The 20203-nt window shown below is 35.5% G+C and overlaps 1 protein-coding gene across 5 annotated transcripts in view; it reads left to right on the forward strand.

Moving 5' to 3' along the window:
- Nucleotides 1-20203, forward strand: part of MYO16 (myosin XVI) — a 359417-nt gene that overhangs the window by 128440 nt on the left and 210774 nt on the right. For all 5 annotated transcript variants that reach the window (XM_064708929.1, XM_064708944.1, XM_064708935.1 and 2 more), the window contains exon 5: nucleotides 17034-17142. In XM_064708929.1, coding sequence (XP_064564999.1) covers nucleotides 17034-17142 — 109 coding nt within the window. The remainder of the gene's footprint in view (nucleotides 1-17033; nucleotides 17143-20203) is intronic.

Here is a 20203-nt window from a genome sequence, read left to right on the forward strand (position 1 = left end):
TGGTCAAAGCATTTCACTTTGAGCACTATTATGAAAGTAATGAGATAGCCTAGAGAAGAAATGAGAATAATATAAAGAGAAAAGATGTAGCATTGAACTTCAATTGACAGGAGAAATAGCCAGTGAAATAGAATCTGCAGTTCACTGTACAAAGAACATTAAATCATGGCAGAAATCAAAGCCTTTTTACAAGGGAAGTAGACACAGAAAGTAAGATGTAGAAGTCTGTAAATACTCCTTTGATGTCTAGAAATCTCACATACAAACGGAGACACTTTCCCTCTCTGCCTCCCTTCGTCCCTCCTCTGTCCAGGTGGAAAATATTTGGGGTTGGGGATGAGACTTAGGACACAGACCATGGCTATTAAGTAGCAGATCTGTATGCTCTGGAGTTCTTAGAGCATTTCCAGAAAACAAAAGCTCCTGGAGGTAAAAGAGAGTTAGACATGTTGGAAAAAATATCAGCCCCAGGTTTGGCTGGAGCAGATCAGGAAAAGTATGCTAAGAGATGGACAACATGCACAAAAATGGGGAATTTTGGATAAGCTTCACTCGTATTCTCTTTTTCCCCAGAGAAAAAGGATCAAGGAATGACAAAATAACAAAAATCAACGTCTGGCTTTGATCTTCAGTAAGCATAGTTTTGTGCTTTGAAGAAGATGGTCTGGGGATGTTCCACCACTGGGGGATGTTTGTAGAAGGTGAAATTCATTCTTCATGCCAAGTGGCCTCTACTTGAATCACTGACATAATTATTCTGAGAGTTGCTCATGGAGTAGCTAGGGAATTGAGGAAAACTCTTAGTTAAATTGCAGAAGTGAAAAACTGCTTGGTAGTGAAGAGCTTGGTAACAAGACAACAGCCTAGCTATTAATAGAGAAATGGGCCTGAGAGTTGCTGAGGTTTCATTAGGATTGGTCCTGTGACATTATTTAATTTAGAGTTTTCAGCGAAAACCTTGAGAAGAAAAATAGAGATATGATAATGAATATGTTGAAGACAATGCTGCAGTGTCTTCTCTATTGGGGTGAGAATTCTAATGTCACAGAGAAATCCTAGGGTGTCTTTGACACCTTAAGTAATTAAAATGGCTTGAAATTTCAGTGTACAGATACAAGGTCATGCTCTGAGCAACAGACGTTTCTGTGATATTCTCAGGAACCATCAGCTGGAAATTTGGAAAAAGACCTCAGAGCTTCAGTCAATTTTAAGACAATTGTTTGCTGCAAACATGTAACTGCAGGTGGGGAAAACCAGATTCTTGGATTTGTCAGAATGAAGATGTTGCCAAGAGAAAGGGAAGAGTGGTTTTGCTGCTGTCCAAGTAATGACAGCTTGCAGTTTGCTATCTACAGCCACATTCAGGAGTGAGAAATTGTACCAAGGAAACCTGCAAGGATAAACAAGGGAGTAAAAAGCTTATCTTAAGAGAAGGAAGTAAAAATAATATGTTGTACTTAAAAAAATCAAATCAGGGAGGTTATAAAAATTTCTGTAAATTTATCAGGATAGAGGAAGAGGTAAGAAAAAGCTTTTAAAACCTGAAGTTACTGCTAGCATGAAAGCAAATGATTGCAAAGGTGTCCAACAATAAATTTAAGACAGAATGAAACTAAGCATTCTTAATGCTAGGAGACATATGTTGGAAAGTGTCATTCCATGCAGGAGTAATAAGGATTAAAAAACACCAAACCTGATCCCTAATTGGCTTTAAAACTGATCTTAAAGTCATCAATGAGATTATGTGTTATGTGTTACCTGAATTACCAAAGTGATGCTTCAGGAGATCCATTCTAGTATTTTATTTCCTCATGACAGCTGTTCAGAAGTGTGGATATAATTATTCTCATTGTGTTCTTAAGACAATAAAATAACATATAGAGGATATTAAAAACATTCTATTGTGAAAAATAAATAATGAATCAAGTTATATGGTAGATATTTGATGCCTGACAAACTATGCGAAATTTCTATAGCCCAAAAACAGCCAGGAGAAAAATTCATGGAAGAACATAGTTCAAAAAGAAAAGTTAAGTACTAGGCAAACATACCATTTTTTCAAGCATTTGAAATATTTCTGTTTGTTTGTTTTTAATACTGTTTCCAGATATTCAAAAGCAAAATACATAATGGCCAAATAGCATGAAATCAAAGGAGAAAAAAAAAGGACTTTTTCTTTCTCAAAAGAAAAAGAATCCCCAAGGCCACAAAAGCTGGATGTTTAGTCTCTGGAAGTAAGTTGAGAATGGCATTTAGATCAGTAATTAATTGTGTTCCTCAGAAGTATTTATTATTTTAAGAAAAATCTGGATTTTCAGTGGGAAGAAGGATGTTTTATTATTTTTTTAAAATGTTAGGAAATACTGTTATCAAGGAAGATGGAAATTTCCTAGACAAATTTAAGTAAAAAGCATGTGTTTAATTTGTATGTGAGATTGGAAAGCCAGTATAATTTAGTAATCATGAGAACAATGCACTTCTTTAATTTAGATATATATCTTTGTGAGCAATGTTTTCCAACTGTGACAGATTTTGACTTGATTTTGACATCAAGTATTGAAGCAATCTGAACTTAGAACCAGACCTTGAATCACCATGTCATTAGGATTTAAACATTTTTTAATGAAGTATTCAACTAAATTTTTCTCATTAAAAATATAATAATAATTTTTAAAAGTTTGTACCATTCATGAATAAAGTAAAAAATATTTTATTATATTATTTAATATATTATTTATTTGGATAAGAGCTCTCCCTGAATGCTGAAAAAAATTCCCAAACCACTCAAACCAGCCGCCTCCTCCCAGCTGTATATGGCTTTTTATGTGTTTTCATTTCAGAAATACTGGAATGAAATATTACTATGGCATAGTTTGTAATGCATAATTTAGAAGGGCTTGGGAGCATGAACCTGTGAAAAAAGAACCATCAAATGAACGTCCATGAATTCTTGAATTTGTGAGTGAGCCAGTAGGGGAAATTGCAGCGCTGATACAATCTATCAGAAGTTCAAGGACAGCTTACCTTGATATGACACCATAAAGATTGATGTGCAAAGTCATTGGAAAGAAAACCGCTGCAGGAAAAGCTGGCTTATACATTGAAAGCAGATGGTTTAGGTAAATTGTAACAGTGCAGGGTTAGTGGGGGTAATAAATGAGGTGGCACGAAGGTCATTAGGAGACTCAGGTTTGCACATGAGTTTGAAGACTTTTCAGTTAGAATAGCAAAGGTGGAGCAAAAGCATTGATTTTTCAAATCTAGAATAATTGGTGTGGACTATGTGTGGAAAAAGAAAGTAATTCAGTTCAGTATAGAACAATATAAAATAATGAGACTTGGTTGGATAGAGAAGTGTAGGAGTTAAAGTAATGAAAAGAAAAATAATGGAAAGTTGGATGTACTTTATATTTTCTGGTTTGATAATGACTTTGAGCAAGATGTGGTTGCTGCTTGTAAGGATGAAAGGCTAAAGAGATGTTGGAAAATGTATAAAAGCCAGCTTATGACAGCACAGGAGAAAACTAACCTTTAAATTATTTCTAAATAACAGCTGTATCTTCAGCTATTTGAAGTTATGAAACCAGACTTGTTAAATTTCAAATTACTCCCATTAGAAACTGTGATATATCATAAATTTTTAAAACACACTAAATATTATTTTTCCAAATGTTAAATAATGGAAAGTATTTGTTGAATTAGTGAATACTGCAAGATTACCAACTTGCGTTTTTTGGGAAGAGAGATGTTCTTTAAAATTATGACAGTACTGGCGGGTGTAAAAAATTATTTTCTGGAATGAAGACCAGATAAGTGTAAGGGATTGATTATGAACAATTGTTTTTTTGCAAGGTGATAGGCAGTTGATAGATTAATGCCTATTACTTCAACATTGACTGCTAATATTACACTTTATGGACATGAGGAAAAAAATTTGTCTGATAAAACATATAGACAAATCCTTGGATGGCACAGCATTATGTCTTTGAAGTATTTATTTCAATTTTGTGTAAAGTTTAATCACTTTTCCAATATATATATATTAATCCACAGAGACCAATTATTGCACATAGCCCTGGAGTCTTATGTTTGGTTAATATATAAATGTTAGCTGTGGTTATACTTCTGTTGCTAGGATTTATAAGTATTTGTTTTTCTTTTCATATAATCAATTTCAAAGTTTGGCATGGAGCACATATTTCCCGCACAGCTATATTAGGGACTAACTTGCTGCAGTCCCACACAGCAAGTTACTATTGGCTATGACTGGAAGATTTTCTTGTCTACTGCATTTTATTCATTACCCAGGCACAGGAAAATAATAGAGTTTTCTACTCTTCTGGTGAGTTCTCTAATTATATGCTGATGTTCTGAGAAGCCAGGTTTGTGTTAAGGTGACTGGCATGCTAAACTCCCTAAATTGGTTTTGTATTTCACACGATGATTTGTTTCTAGAAGATCTAGATTTAATTACTAACCAGCAAGACGGCATCACCCTGAGTGCAGATTAAGCTGCTGTACAGTCCCTTCCCTGTACACTTGGGAACACGGTGATGTTATCAATCAACACAATTAATCTGTCTCATAACAAAAATGCAAATTAACTGAGTTAAAATAGCAGTTTTGTACTCTTACTTCCTTGCATGACACATTTATTTTTGCAGAAAGTCTATGCTGTGCACAGCTACTGTTTATTGCATGCTGTTTAATCTCCTGCTTTTTACACCAGAGACATGTAAGACAGATTTTCTTTCTTTTTACTCTGCGTGCCTATATACGTTAACGTCGGCTCTTTTTTGTCTGCATTAATAAAATTGTAAGATCTGATGTCACACCTGAAGTAGTGCTATTTACTCATTTGTGCCATTTCAAGTGTATTTAATTTACACACACACACAGGCACACACACACATATATACACATTATGCACACACACACATGTGTGCATGTAACTTCAAAATGGACTGGAAAATGAAAATCAAAACATTCAGCATCTGTATTTCCCCAGTAACATAAATACATAGACATGGATATGACAGTGTGCATAGACAGGAAGGGAAAAATTCCCCCAAACTGTGAGGATTGAGGAGAAGACCATCAGGTTAAACACGGCTTTGAGGTTTGCCCCTCAAGGTTAGTTAGATTTTCTACATTTTTGTTATATACACTGAACATGTAAACTACAAGCTCTTCAAAAAACAACTTTCAATCTGTACTGAGCCATCAAAATCAACTTCCTTTCTTTGCAGCCATGTGGTTGGTTTTATTTTTTTTGTTCTGCCCTCTTCTGTGGTGTGCCAGAAGTGGAAATGCTTTTGAGTGAAGCTGCCAGGCAGAACTTTCTCCTGCAGTTTTGTTTGGAGAGTGTATGTGTATAAATATATATTTGATATATATATATATGTGTGTGTGTGTGTGTGTGTTTGAGTACTGTTCCATAAATATGCATGCATATATACATGTATATACATACAAACACATAGAACTTTGTAAGTAAATGTACTAGTCAAACATTAACCTTGATATCATATATTATATTTGTACTTATCAGTACAGTAGTGGATCATCAGAGGATGCTTTTTATCTCCATTTTGCCTACAATAAAGCTGTCCCTTGCTGACTGTCCAATTTTGTACACAAGTGACTGCTTTGCTAACCCCAGGGAATGATCTTTTCAATTCCTAAAGTATGAGATTTTTTGACCCTATGTAATTACAGGCTTGCTTAATGGCTATAAAGTAACTGTTAACTCTAACTGTGGTGTCAGATTAAAAGACTTTTTGACAGACAATTCTGTGTGAAGGAGATTTTCTTTCTATTTGTTCTAAAAATAAAAGGCAATAATTTCAAAAAGTGACCTTTTGTTGGAGTATTATATAAGACAGGGACTGATCATTTTTCTGTGTGCCTGTCATAATTTTTAACAATTACAATTAAAGTAAAATTAGAAGAAAGTGTGCTTCTATACTGTTATCAGAGACATTCAGTGCTCAAATAATTTCTTTTTTTTCATAAGCTCTGCTACTGATGGGAAGTTTGCAAGTCCCATGTGCAGAAACAGATGGGGAAATTTTAGTCTTTAGTCATCAATGCTCTTTGAAGTTTCCTTTCTAATTCCCTTTTCTTGCCAAATAATTTGAGTGCTGGCAATATCAAGTCAAATACCCCTCCTTCTGTACTTCAACTATCCTTTTCTTGACCTCATTCTGATCTTTTGGATTTTTGCTGCAGCGTCTTAATAATATAACAGAATGAGAATGCTATTCTAGGCAAAAAGAACCTTTTTTTGTGATATATAACATGCAAGTCGAGTTTTTTATAATTTCTACAATTCTTTAGTCTACCTCCACTTTCAATAAAAATACAAAATTTCAGTGAGAAAATACATTCTGAAAATTTTTCTCTTTTTTCAGACTTTCAGATAAAATGGTTTTAAAACAGTTAAAATATATCAACTTACTTTTGTGACATTCAAACAAGTACATCCAATTCATGTAATTTTTCAAAATAAAATTCTTTTTTTGCATACTAAGCTAAAAGGAGTGTCTTCATGCTCTTAGAGACCTTCTGATACCCTAATGCCTCATCTTTTTGTCTCTTTTTTGAGAAGCCCTTACTGAAAATCTGCAACATGTATTTTGAACCAAGAGGTGCCTTCATAAAGTAGGAAAGTAAAAAGAAACACCATTATTGTTTTCTTTTTTGTCATACTTGGCTTTGGAGATGAAAATCATAGATATATAATTCTTCATTAACTGCTCTTTAATGTAACTGCTCTTTTTTTCAATGGAAGGAAAATTTTTGGCAGGTAAAATATTGAAATATTGATATGGTATTAAGACAAGTGCATATCTTGAGAGTAAGATTGGTTCCTGTAATTTCTGTTTGAGTAAAGCATATGTGCAGAGACTGGAGAATTGGATGTTTAAACTTGTACTTATGTGAGAGCCCTAGAACTGAATATGTCCTGCCCATGGCCTGTCACACCGGAAAGTGTAGATTCATTTGCCCTACACTGTGGCTAAACTAAACTGTCTCATGCCTGAATGCACATCTAGCCAATAAAAGTAAGAGAAAAAGTATTGGTTTTAAGGCCTATTTCCTCACAGTTATAAAACCAGCAGTGATTACATATGAAGACACACTGAGGCTGAGGCAATTATTGTTCAAATTGTTTGGCAAAATTTAGCCATGCATTTGAGGTAGAGATTTTCATGACATTAAGAATGATCAGTTGAAGTTGTTGAAAAACTTCAGAATAAAGTATGGAAGTTAAGGAACAGAAATGGATATAACAAAAATAACTCTGTTCTTGCAATTTCTAGTCAAACTAGCTGGATGGTACTCAACGTTTCCAGATATTTGTGTGGGAGAAGAGAGAAAATAAGAATAATTGCTTGAGGCAAAGCTAAGTCAAGGAAATCAGATTATATTTAGCTTAGAAATTAAGACCTTAAATTCCAAGAAACCTTGGTGGTTTGTATTAGGATTCAGAATTTGAAGAACCACCATTAAAGACAACTTGCTGTCTGATTAAGATCCAAGGACAAATCTGTATGCCTTTTGAATTAATAGAGTGTTCCTCAATGCTCATGAATTTTGTAGTTCTAGGACACAGCAATAGTGGTAACTTGGGAAATGTACATTACTTTTTATTTGACCATTTCTGGATAAGTAGGTTTTAACTTTTTATTTCAGAACTGCATGCTTAGTTGTATTTTACTTGGAAAGATGCTGTTGCAAGCATGCTACACTACTAGAGTGCTTTCAGAAATGTTCAGGACTGGAACTGAGTGGGATTTTCTTTGCCCTTTTCATGCTTTCCAGCTGATGGGCGGAATTTAAGTCCCCATGGTGCACAAACAGATGGGAAAATGTTGGTCTTTCATTTTCAGTCATCAGTGCTAATTCTTTTATCTTCTGCATGCATTAGTCAAACAGACTATGCCTGTCAAGCAATCTGTAATATGTGCAATGACAGTCTTGTTTTTTTTTTAACTCTACTGAAAATCTTTTCTGTGAACTGACATTGCCTACATTCTATTAGTTTAAGGAAGAAAATGCTTTATTCATGAACTAAATGGCTGCCAAAAGGGTAGTGGAACTTTGACAATTTAAAGTACTACTTTTTTTACTACTTTGTGGAGTAATGCAACAATCAAGAAGCACATTGTCAAATAAAATTGAGGAGTTTTGTAGGCATTGGTGATCCTATATATACAACTATAGGATGTTTTTTTATGAACAGACCCTGTATTGGCACATACTTTTATCCCTTTTTACCCAGCATGTCATAGAGATACACGCCTGGGATTTTTGGAACACTATGATGTTCATTATGCACACTGGCATGCTCCCATAAATCTTAATTTCAAGACTATAACAGGAAAGTAAGTCTCTTTTGATGAGCATATAAGTTGTGTATTCAGATTTTGGTGCCCATTTTTGCAACTTGGAACCCAGAAGGGCCGTGAATTAAAGAAATTTTATCCACAGTGCATCTGAAATATTTTACTTATACAAGGATGAGTGAATATCAAACTACATTTATATGATCATTCCTTGACTGGTTTAGCATGTACCTATGATAGAAATAAGTGAGTAATAGTTGCCTAACATAAATTGGTGTTAATAGAAATGCATCTATTTTAGCATTTACATAAAAGTATTAGCATAAAATTTTCAGCGCTGCATTCTCTCCTGATTTATTGAGAGTGCTTTTTTTGGAGATATGTGTTTTATCCTTTTTAGTTTATTTTATATGTCTGGAGGGCACTTATAAAGCTCTGAATTCAGCTTTGATTCTGTAGGCTGCGTTGTCACAGACATAAGGGATTGAGCTTTGTATTTGTGTTTTTATGATGTGGGTGGGATCAGGCATGCTGAAAATGAATTCAGACCTTTATTATATCACAAGTTAAGCTCATCCAGATGGCAGACAGTTCCTACTCCCTGTGAAAGAAAAGTTTTGGTAATGTGACAAGCATGGATTTATAGACAGTAGCAACTCTTACAAAGTTGAAAGCCCTGAAATAGAGCAAATATTGCAGACAGTAATATTGCAGCCTTTCCTGTGTGAGAGGTGGAAACTCCTGCTGCAGCTAAGCATTGATTCAAGGTTATGGAAGGAGTCCTGTAAATGGTGTGCTGGGTCAGCTCAGTTTGCAGAGCTGTGCCCTCTGCAAGTCCATGTAAAAGGAAGTGAGAGGTTTTTCTATTTGTATTAAGGGAGATTTCGTTTCATGAGTACACCTTAATATGATGCCCTACTATGAAGGAAATCAGCTGAGCAGAAGGATTTGTTCCCTGTATTTTCTCTATAGCTACACAAGCCCAAGTAAGGCATGCATGAAACATTTGTTAGTGCGCCTAACAGTTGTTAGATTTGTGATCCACAGATATTAGTTCTGAATTTATATGTATAGACATGGAGCTTGGGTCCTAGTTACTTTGCTAAGAGATGCACTGTAAAGAAAGGAAGAAAATATTTTCAGACTTCATGAGGCCCCTGTTTGCAATTCTTCAATTCTTTTAGGAGTTCAGGTTTCAATGCATAAGAATTTGTTGATGAAAACCTTTTATTTTAGAAAAGTTATGGCATACTTTATGGTTGAGGGCTAGTGGTGTTTTGATGTGGAACCTAACTTGTAGGGAGATATAGTAGGCATAAATGAAGATGGTATAGAATGTAATCTTATCCCCTAAAGATTTGCAGTTGAACCAATTACTAAAGATTAGGAGCAGGCCTGAAGTTAACAGGTTGCAGCTGTAGCCAATCAGAAGAGTGTTATAAAAGAGTGGATTGTTGGGAACTGGAGTCAGTTGGCTGCTGTGAGGATGAGGAAGAGTCAGTGCTTAGAGGAGCTGCCTACAAGAAATATCAAGGAGATACAAAACTCTAGCAATACGGAACCCTTGCAATGTAATGGCAATAGAATCTTTGTAATATAATGACAGCATTAAGTAACTTAACTGCCCAAGAGAAGACATGGTTTATTATTTGTAAAACATAATACTTTGAAGATCAAGTCATCAGTCTGGAGTTACTGAAATTCCCATTTAATAAAATATCAGGTGTGTTCCCCACAGACTGCAGTGATGGAAATTGCCTGATGAAGGATGAAGAATGGAATTTTAAAGGATTGCTGTTGTACAGGTGAAATTTCCACTTCCTTGCTTTTCTTCAAGATGTATGAAAGGAAGGAGGCTGCTAGGGTTAGCTGTGCAGCAGATATTCCTATTTGGAGAATGATTTTCCATCAGACATACTCTTGTCTTCCACAAGGGAAATATGCTGTCTTTTTTTTTTTCTTTTCTTTTGGCAAGCTACATTAAGGGTCAATAAGCCAGAACTGCAGCTAGAGCAGCTTTGAGGTGGCTGTACTATTTGTCATGGTCTGTACTGAACTTCCATTTCTTTGTAGGTAGCTTGTAAATGTTTGTGATCCCTTTCCATTTCTTTGTCAAGACTAGGGGGTGGAAGAGTAAAAGTAAATATTTAGAAATAGATTTCCTTTATGGTAAATTTCTAGTCCTGATTCAGGATTTCTTTTGATGTTTTGTTCCGGAACAGGAATCTTTTATTTACTGTGGAGTGTGTAGATACTGGTTATCTATCTCCCAAATATCTTAATAATCTGTGGTGTCGTGGGGAAGGGTCTTCCTTAAAGGTTTGTGTGGAGAAAAGTTACAATGAAACTATTGAGTCCACAATCAGTATTCTGAGAGATAATATTTAGATTTAGCAAAATGTTTTCTTGATTGTTTTGTGCTCATAAAGAGAATATAGAAGAGGTTACTCAGCTTGTGTCTGTCAGTTTTCTTCTTACTAGGCAGGCAAAACTCAATTATAATGGCAGCAGGTAGGGGAACTGTCAGTGGAGGATCTATAATTGTAATCACTTTTTTCCCCAGCTCTTTAGTAGCTGTATTGTGACTTCTGTGAAATAATTTTCTGCCTGCAGAAAGTCTATTGTTGAAATGAGTTGGAAGGAAGACATGCTTTTGAACTGAGAGCAGCTGCTCAATCTCACTTAATTTTTTATTTCTTTGTCTGTGGTTTCCTAATGTGGTGAAGTCTTCAGCTTTTTTTTTTTTTGAGCTTTGCCTTGAGAACTGTTCCTCATCTGTTCAGCATTGTGGATTTGTGTAAAGTGGTATCCAGTGCTAATGACCTAAACCACAACACTGTGTAGAGCAACTTTATTCCTTTTGCTTTGTTAAGGGATAAGATTCAACAAGTCTAATAGCAGCTACAAAGAGGAGCCAGCTAGATTTGTGGGATTTGGTATCGTGAATGAAAATTTATGCAAGCCGTTGAGGTTGGAGAGCACGATTGCATGGAGCCATGAGCATGTGGGATTCCCTGTGTTTCCTTATTCTCAAACAAATGGAGCTTTATATCCTGATTACTTTTACTTTCTTTTTAACTGTTTGTGTACTGAGGGCTTTGGCAAGGATGTAGGATTAGCACAGTAGCTGTGGCATACATGAGAACATGCAGGTGTGTGTGTGTGTAAACCTTGGGTGTCCTTCAATGAGCAAAACATTTTCATGGAATTAATTTGAAAAAGTAGGTCAATGAAGGGGGGAAAACTTAACTGCACATGTCACAGGAAGTGAAATGCCACTAATTTTTTATGAAGAATTACATTTAATCTTGGTTAATGACATTTAAAAATGGTGTGGTTTGTAAGTCATGTGGTTTTATTTAAAAAAAATATGAAAAGTGAAGAGTTCAAGCTGTTAATGGAAAAATGTTGCCTATCCCTGCAGGAAATTGACGAACATAGATGAGAAAATACTATGTACGTGTTTCTACATTTGCATGTATATAACTGTATACTGTTATATACATGTGGAATATGTGGAGTTGAATAAAATAGATTACTAATATAAGAATATAAGTAGATATAAAAAAGTCAGATTTTGTGATGGGGTTGACAGGTGACTGCACAATTTGCACACAGCTAGGGTATTGTAGAACAATTGAACCACTGTAAAAACTGTATAGAAGCCTCCTATTAGGAAAATAGATTTTTGGGGTTTTTTTCCATAGCAACAGGTATATTTTTTTTTTCTGCCTCTGTCCTTTTTTTTTTGTTCTTTTTTTTTTTTTAAATATCCACACATTCACATATTCCTCAGGGTCCACTGTATTTCTCATTGCCTTCTTAAAACCTCATCAAGCCAATGGTCGTAATCCTAGGAGACAGAGGCAATTGCTTGGTCATCATTTCTGTATTTCAAATATTTTATAATGCACTTGGGACTTTCTACTGTATGAATAAAGCTAAATTACTTAGTTATTTCAAATATTTAAATAACCTGCATGGCCCACAGGTTTGAGAGAATAATTTAAGGTATGTAACAGAAGAAAGGATTTCGAGAATTTCATTGAATCATAGTCAGACTTTCAGGAATCTGCCCAATTTCCACCTAAAGTGGATTGATGCTGACTCTGGTTCAGAAAGTAGTTCCACCAGGAAATCCTTCTGACCACAATGTTTGGGTGGAAAACCTGTGACATCCTAGCTGGGAAGGTAAGCAAGGGGTAGTACCTAGGCAGAGAAATGCTCAAATCTCTCCCAAGTCCTGGGGGAACCTTGGTAAGTTAGGAGTCCTCAAACAATGCCTAAATCAGATTACACTGCTGTCCATATTTTTGTGATGGCATTGATTTTCTGGACATACAACCCATTGGTTAGAACTCTGTGCTTGAACACTGGGGATGGCTGGAGAAGGTCTAAGCCCACAGCTTTTCATATGGTTTTCACCTATCCTGAAAAAGTTATACAGCCAATACAAAAAATATTGTAGATTTCAGAGACACAGAAGGAAAATAATTATTTTAAATCTTTAAGTAAGGGCACATTCCTCAGAATGGAGATTCCTCGGCCCTTGGTTTTTTGGGCTTTTTTGAGTAATGGTAGGTAGACATATTTTTCATTTGGGAATAATAAGTTGCATCACAGCACTAGAAATAAGAAATATTAGGAAGGAATATTGGCCAGATAATAAATAGTACAGAAGAAAGTCTTAAGACTTTCTAAAAAATTAAATGGTGAATGAAAAAATTACCCCTGTGCATGATAAATTGGTTTTTAGAATCAGTTAATTATTAAAAAAACAGGTTGAGAGATTGATTTATTGATTGCCTCTGAGTTAACAATATCACTAATTAGGCTTCCTAACCGATGAATGTGGACTAAACTCAACTTTTAGCTTAGCAGTGGGAGTTTGGACATTGATCCACTGGATACAGCTGCAGCAACACAGTCTTGAGAGTTTGTGGCTGCATTTATACCTGGATGTGTGTCCCAAGGGGAAAAGGGAGCTTATAATAGGGACAGAGCACTGTAGAGGACTGTTCACATGTGATGATGCCATGCAGTTGCTAGTTCTTGTAAATTCTTGCAAATCAAAACTTCCACTAGTGACTAGACTTCAGAAGCTATTTGGTTCTTTCCCCATCTTCTGGAACAGGGTGTGGGGAGGAAGAGTTCAGCTCCTACAGCATCCTGTTAAGCAAAATCAGTGTTCTTTGTACTATCTTACATTAGCTCCAAGTTTATTTACACAAAGATGTGATCGTGGTTTAAGTTGCAGTGGAGATGTACATTGCGTCATGTACTCTAGACTGAGTCTGAAGTTGCTCATCTCTCTTCCACTGAGTGGGAAACCATCTTAAACTGCATCCCATTGGTAAAAAATGTGGGTATGCACACAGGTTAGTACTGTGGAACTGTGCATGTCTAACTTCAGCAATGTTCCTCCTGAGCTCTCTAGTTGATCTTTAGGGTTGCCACTTAATTTAGAAATTAGCTATTGTACTCTGGTTTTCTGAAATGAAAACATTGAAAACAAAGATTCTACAGATATATAAATACACAGAAATTAAAACATAATTTAAAAATACAAACTAGTGTGATCCTAATGAAAATTGAAGCATTATGAATCATCATTGCTGGACCAGAAAGGAAATCTTTTGTCCTTTCACTAGCTGAAGTCATTTTCTCTTTGGCAACAGGCTTAGATTTCTGATCATGTGGGGATATTATATAAATCTGTCAAGTCTACTGAATTATTGTTGATCACCAGAGTTCAATCTCTCTTGCTGTATCTACATATGGATATCATTCTGCATAGCACAAATGCACTTCAGGTGCATTTTGCATTTGGTGTTATTTAACCTGGTGTCTTTAGAAACACCTTAAGGTAAAACATTTAAAGTTGTTCCCTCTGTAGTCTTACTAAAATAGAAACTATGTTTCATTGCAGACAAATAATTATCTCAAAAATATTTTTGTATGTGACATATAGTACATAAAACTTTGCAAAATATTAATCATTTTTTATTGATAAATTACTTAAGAATGAGGAAGTGTTGAGAATAAGTAAGCCAGTAATTTTCACATACATTGAGCACCACATGCAGAATTCAAGTGGGCTGTATTGAAATGGAATAAATATGGAATAGCATTTAGAGTATAAACAAGATATGCATGTAAATTTGGAAGGTAAAATCAGCAGCATGGGGACAGTTTTCCTCATGTTTCCTTCAAGAGCTGTGAGCAGAAACAAAGTACAACTATACTCAGATAATCTGAATTGTCTCTAGTGACATCTTAGTTTCTTACTGTCTGGCCTACAAGGTTGTATACGTAACAGAGCACTCAAGTTCTTTAGCACAGTTCTGGCCATCTGAATCTAAACTAAGGTACAAGATCTGTGATGTTTGCAATGTGTTCCACACTAGTGGTGTAGCCCCTGGTTAGTAGGGGTCTGGTCCTGTTCAAGGTGCTCATTCCTGGTGTGGGCAGTGAGAGCACAGCCCCAGTAAGATCGCAGATGGTGCAGAGCTGGGAGGCAGGGATGATAATACACCATATTAAACATGCCTATTATTAAACTCTTAAAATTAACTGTTTGGGAGCATTCCAAACATTTCTCAAGAAATTAATATAGAAATACCCAATAAAGGTTACTTGGAGTTGAGTAATTCCATATTGCATCCTTCCTTCTGTGATATTACGTCTTAGAAGTGAATTAAAAGTGTGCTGCTGACCTAAGTAATTATTCTACTTTTCCTGATTTTGATATGTCCAAGGTCTTTTGGTTTTTAACAAGGAATAAAATGGTCTTTTTACATTACCTGGAGATTATCTATGTGCAGGGAAGAATCTATACCTGAAAGATTTTGTGGGTTTTTGTTATATGCAAAGTAATGAGATATGAAATTGTTTTGCTTTCATAATTCTACCTTCACCAACAAACTCTCATGGGTCAGTGAGTAGAAAGTAAAACAAAAATCATATTTCCTAGTAGTGGAACAAGTGCAATAAATAGTTGTTAGACTATCCCCTAAAGATACTATGATCTTCAAATTCATCCTTTATTTGATTTCCTACCATCTTTTTGATTTTATCTGGCAGGACAGACAGTAGAAATTTATTTCCATAGCACTATAATGAATGTAAGATTTCACACTTAAGTCTCGTTCCATTCCTTTTCATTAAGCATGGAAGCCAAATCCTCTCATCTAATTTCATTTAAAAATTCAGAAGAAATACATCTAATCTAAATTTGCTCTCTGGGCTCTCCTTGCAGTCAGTGCAACAAGATAAGGCTAGAAGAAAGTAGTGTGTTTTGTAGGAGGACAGATTATTTTGCTGCATAGAATGTGGTCCAATAGGATGTAAGAGATGCTTGAGACAGCTGAGGTGAGTAGTTTTTGATGCCTGTCTGTCCCCTGGCCACTGTGTTGGAAACTCAGATCACCTCAGACTAACAGTTCAGCTTCAAGTTTGATAACCTAAAGCTTACATGAATTTCTTCATTTTTTGTATCATATTACCAGCTGAGCCAGAACCTGAGCCTACTGCAAGTTTTTCTTTGATACAATACCTACAAAAAAAGCTCCTGAAAAAAGCAGTCATGTCTTCTATTAATAATTTGATATTGCATTTGACCTCTGCTGATGTGGTTTTATGAAAGGCAGTCCTTGGCATTTCTCATTTTTATTAAACTCTTTATCATACAAGCTGTTAAGAAAAGTAATTAAATTTACCTGAGGTCACACTTATTTCATAATTCCTTGCCATTAAAAGCCATAGAGAAAAATTTGAAATTAATTAATGTTACAACCTCTTAAAGAAGATACATGGCAATTCACTAGTAATATAGCTTCTAATGCTGTAACACTAGTAATGTAAGCTTCTATGTCCACCAGACATTTATGATATTTTCAAGAATGACAGCTTTTTTACTTAAAAAAATATATTTTCCTACAAATTCTTACATTAACAATCTTTAATATGGAAAATACAATCAAGCTAATAATGAATCTGTTTGTTTCACCACCCCTCAACCCCAAGGGCTCTTCTTAGTTGTCACTCCTTTATATTGAATTTTGAATGAAACTTAGAGAAATTTCAGCCTGGCTTCTTAAAGACTACAGTTGAAATTATCAAGCTCATTTTCATTGTCTCCAGTTGGTGACAAACAGCAATTTGATTTAGCAGTGGATGGTTCTCTTTGAGTTGGATTGATGGATGAGGCCTTTGGAGGTCAGGCCAGCTGACAGGGTTACCCAGACCAGCTGTCTGCCCATCCCTGCTGCAGGGTGTCTGTGCTGCTTGTCAGGCAGCTCTTGACCACTGCTGGTCGCTGGTGGAGTGTTTTAAGGCAGACTGCGGTCAGTGACAGCTGACTTTAAAGTGTTTTGCCGCAAATGGTGGTGGTTCCAAAACTCACCGATGAGCAACTCAGACATGTGTGTAGCAAAGCCAGACTGGACAGATAGTGTGGCAACAGTGTCAGCTGTCTCAAACAAAGGCAGCCTTTTTGACAATCATGAGTCATTCATTTTGTCTCTGCCTTTTTGTGTGCTTGGTTTTGCTTCAGGTTATAATCAGCCTGCTGCCTAAGAACCCCAGCTTTGAAGTGTTTTTGAATAGGATCATGTAAGAACCCCAGTTGTGTTTTGAGATTTCAGTGCAAAAACCTAAAGTGCTTTTAATTCTTCTCTGTAGGCTGGAGCAAATGTGCTTCTGCAAGATGTTAATGGAAATATTGCACTTGATTATGCTGTAGAAGGGACTGAATCCAGCAGCATCCTTCTGATGTACTTGGAAGAAAATGGTAAGTCAGCTCTTTAGCTTTTGGAATGCTTTTATTGAACATGTCATAAAAATAATAAGGATGTGTATTGATCTGATGGGAGTCATGGCAAAGCCAATTGAACTATATCAATTGGGGATGAAGGGGAGGAAGATGATTTGGAACTAAAAATGTTTTCTGTGCGTTTAAATTGAAACAACTAACAAAGGCTAATGGCAGTTGTCCTTGTCAAAACTGCTTTTGACCTTTTGTATGGAGATGTTAGAAGTTAAATTCAAAGTAGAGAAACTGCAGCAATACGGAAGCTTTTAAAACAGTTAATTTAACTATTCAAGGACTAGGTTTTACATTTTGTTTCATTTCCCATCTATAGTTTCAGAATATTTTTTTCAAGTGACAGACTGATAAATAAATATTTGCAAATAATTTGAATGAAAATTCATATGATACTTTATCTCTCATTCAGGAGTATTAGTGTTGGTTTATGTTTTTTTTAATTGTGAAAATACTTTAGTGAGGTTTCTATTATCAATTATGCTTAATATGTTATAGATCACAGGACTTGTATTGAAAAACTGGATTTGTTGCTCATCAGTTCCAAACTTAGATATGAGCTGAAGCGAGATTTCTAGCATTGTTTTTGGCTATGAGGGGTTGTCTTAATATTGTGTGTGGCTCATTCTAACACTGAGAAAAGGACATTAAGTAAATATAATGAGCAATAATGTAAAAATTTATATTTTCAACATTGTCTCTATACAAGGAATCTTTTTTAACATAAGCTAAGTTAAATTCTGTTAATGAACGCTTAAGGAAAATGTCAAGGAAATCTCAGTGTCAGGTCCTATATTGCACACATCCAGTGTATTGCATGTTTTATAATTTTGTTTCCTCAGTGTGTGGTGGTGTCTTCGCAGCTCTGGTTTTGGGTTTTCCTAATGGCAAATCAGCTATTGGCTTCTAAAAGCTTGATTGCCTTTAAAAACACAGATATTTGTTGTCTAAGTGTTCCAAATACTTTGACTTGCATTTAACAGGTAACATGCACACTCCTGTAGCATACAAGATGTGGTCTGCTTATAGTGCTATCTCTTTTACAGTAGGTAAGAGAAACATTATTCCTAATTAAAGAGTGATTCTGTGAATGTTGGAAGTTACCAAATCAAAAAACTTAAATATTTTGAAGGTGACATCTACCTCTACTGACTTTAGGTAGACAAGCTTAAGTTAATCATCCAGACCTTTAGGTCAATAGAGAGAAAGAGGAAATGTATGCATCATTTCATCTCTTTCTAACCTGGCTAGGTGAGGAGAACTGACTTCCAGGATTGTTTCTGCTGACTAATAAGAGCTTAATTGACAAGTTTTAGGGTTAGATAGTCAGGATAGATCAATCCTACCCCTTAACTGCCATTGTGCATGACGAGCTGGCCTCGGGATGATCAGTGTCAAAATGCTCATCAACTTTGCTTGGTCTGCTAGTATTATTCTTGGAACAATAGGCAGCTCCAAGTGTCCTGATTTTGCACTTTTGAAATTTAGTTAGTACCTATGAAGTATTTGTATAGCCTACCAAGATCAATAGTAACTGAGGAGGAGATTCTTGTAGGAAATTAAGCTGTATGATTAAGTATGAATTACTTTGAATTTCCCAGTCTCAGTGTTTCTCTGTGCATTGTTTTGGTGAAGTTCTCCTCGTGGTAGCAATCCCCATGCACACCTGCAAATGAATACCTCAACACAGACCAAGGTCAGGACCAAGCCTGTTTATACAGGATTAGCTGATCCTGTATTAAATACTATCTTCAGCCTGTAGTATTGAGAAACACCCAGCCAAAGTCTCAGCCTTTAAATACAATGTATAAGAAATATTTCCCTATTCTCTGAACTTCCCTTCATTCCTAAAATTGTTCATTTTCATGTTTCAATTCTCCTTTCAGTTGTGCATCCTGGTTTACAATACTAAGAAGAGATTTGTGTGTAGAGTAGACTGTACTTTAAACATTGCCTGTAATTGCAGAGATCACAGAGAAAAGTAAAATTAGGTGCCTTATAGCTTAGCTAATGAGAAAAGCAGAAGCTATCAATTTATGTTGATGAAACAAAGTAAGATTGGAACAAGTAACTTTGAAACCACAGAAAACATTGTTAATTGGAAACATTAGAGTTCTTAGAAGTCTAGTGTTTATACAACTTCTTACAGATTTTACTACTGTGGTAGTTCACTGTATCTGTTTAATTTTACTGCCGATCTTAGTGATTCAACTGCTCTTCATTGTTTGAAGTAACTTAATTTACTCTGCGGAAGGCCTGGAGCCATAAGTGATAACAATAGCCTTGGATGCCTTTAATGATTTATATGTTTTAAAACAGTTGCTGGAGTTAGTTCTTTGATTTCTGCTTGTAAATGATCTGTTAGGGCACAGGAGTGCCACAAGTACAAAATATTGTAATCATCTAGCAACTGCCAGAAAGCTTTGATATATACTTTACTATTATGGAGTATAACATGTAAGGATGTTTTGTGGAGATTTTATTACTGAAGTCTAATGAAATTAATACTATTTTGTTAAAATATTCTGTTTTCCTGTACAGAAATTAGCTTTCTCTGCTATTATATTGCATGATATAAATAATGTTACATTGTATTAAGTATTTATTGACTGAAGAAAGGAATTAGCAGACTTCAGAAAACACAATTTGAGATACACATTCTCTGTATCTTAAGAGCATTGTTTCTGTTGGACAATAATTCTGGCATGTTGTAAGTTTCATTTAAGATAACTCTAATCGGGGGTGGAAGGGAAATACAGCAGCCTACTTTATGCTTAGGAAAGTGTGTGAAACAGCTTAACTGTATCGTACTAGGTTATGTTCAAGGGGCATTCAGAAGCCTAGTGGGCTCATGAGCTCAAGGACTCTATTTGGGTTGATTTATCTAAAACTAATATCTGGTAGCCACTCTATAGCAAACCTTCTTAAAGTAAAAGTGATGCTTTGAAGGTAGGCATCTGTAGTGAGGCACATGAATTAGGATCTGAACTGCCTGCTTCTTTCCATGTGCTATGAAGGGAGCCCAGAA

Source organism: Zonotrichia leucophrys, chromosome 1, assembly GCF_028769735.1.
Source record: "Zonotrichia leucophrys gambelii isolate GWCS_2022_RI chromosome 1, RI_Zleu_2.0, whole genome shotgun sequence".
NCBI classification, from domain to species: domain Eukaryota; kingdom Metazoa; phylum Chordata; class Aves; order Passeriformes; family Passerellidae; genus Zonotrichia; species Zonotrichia leucophrys.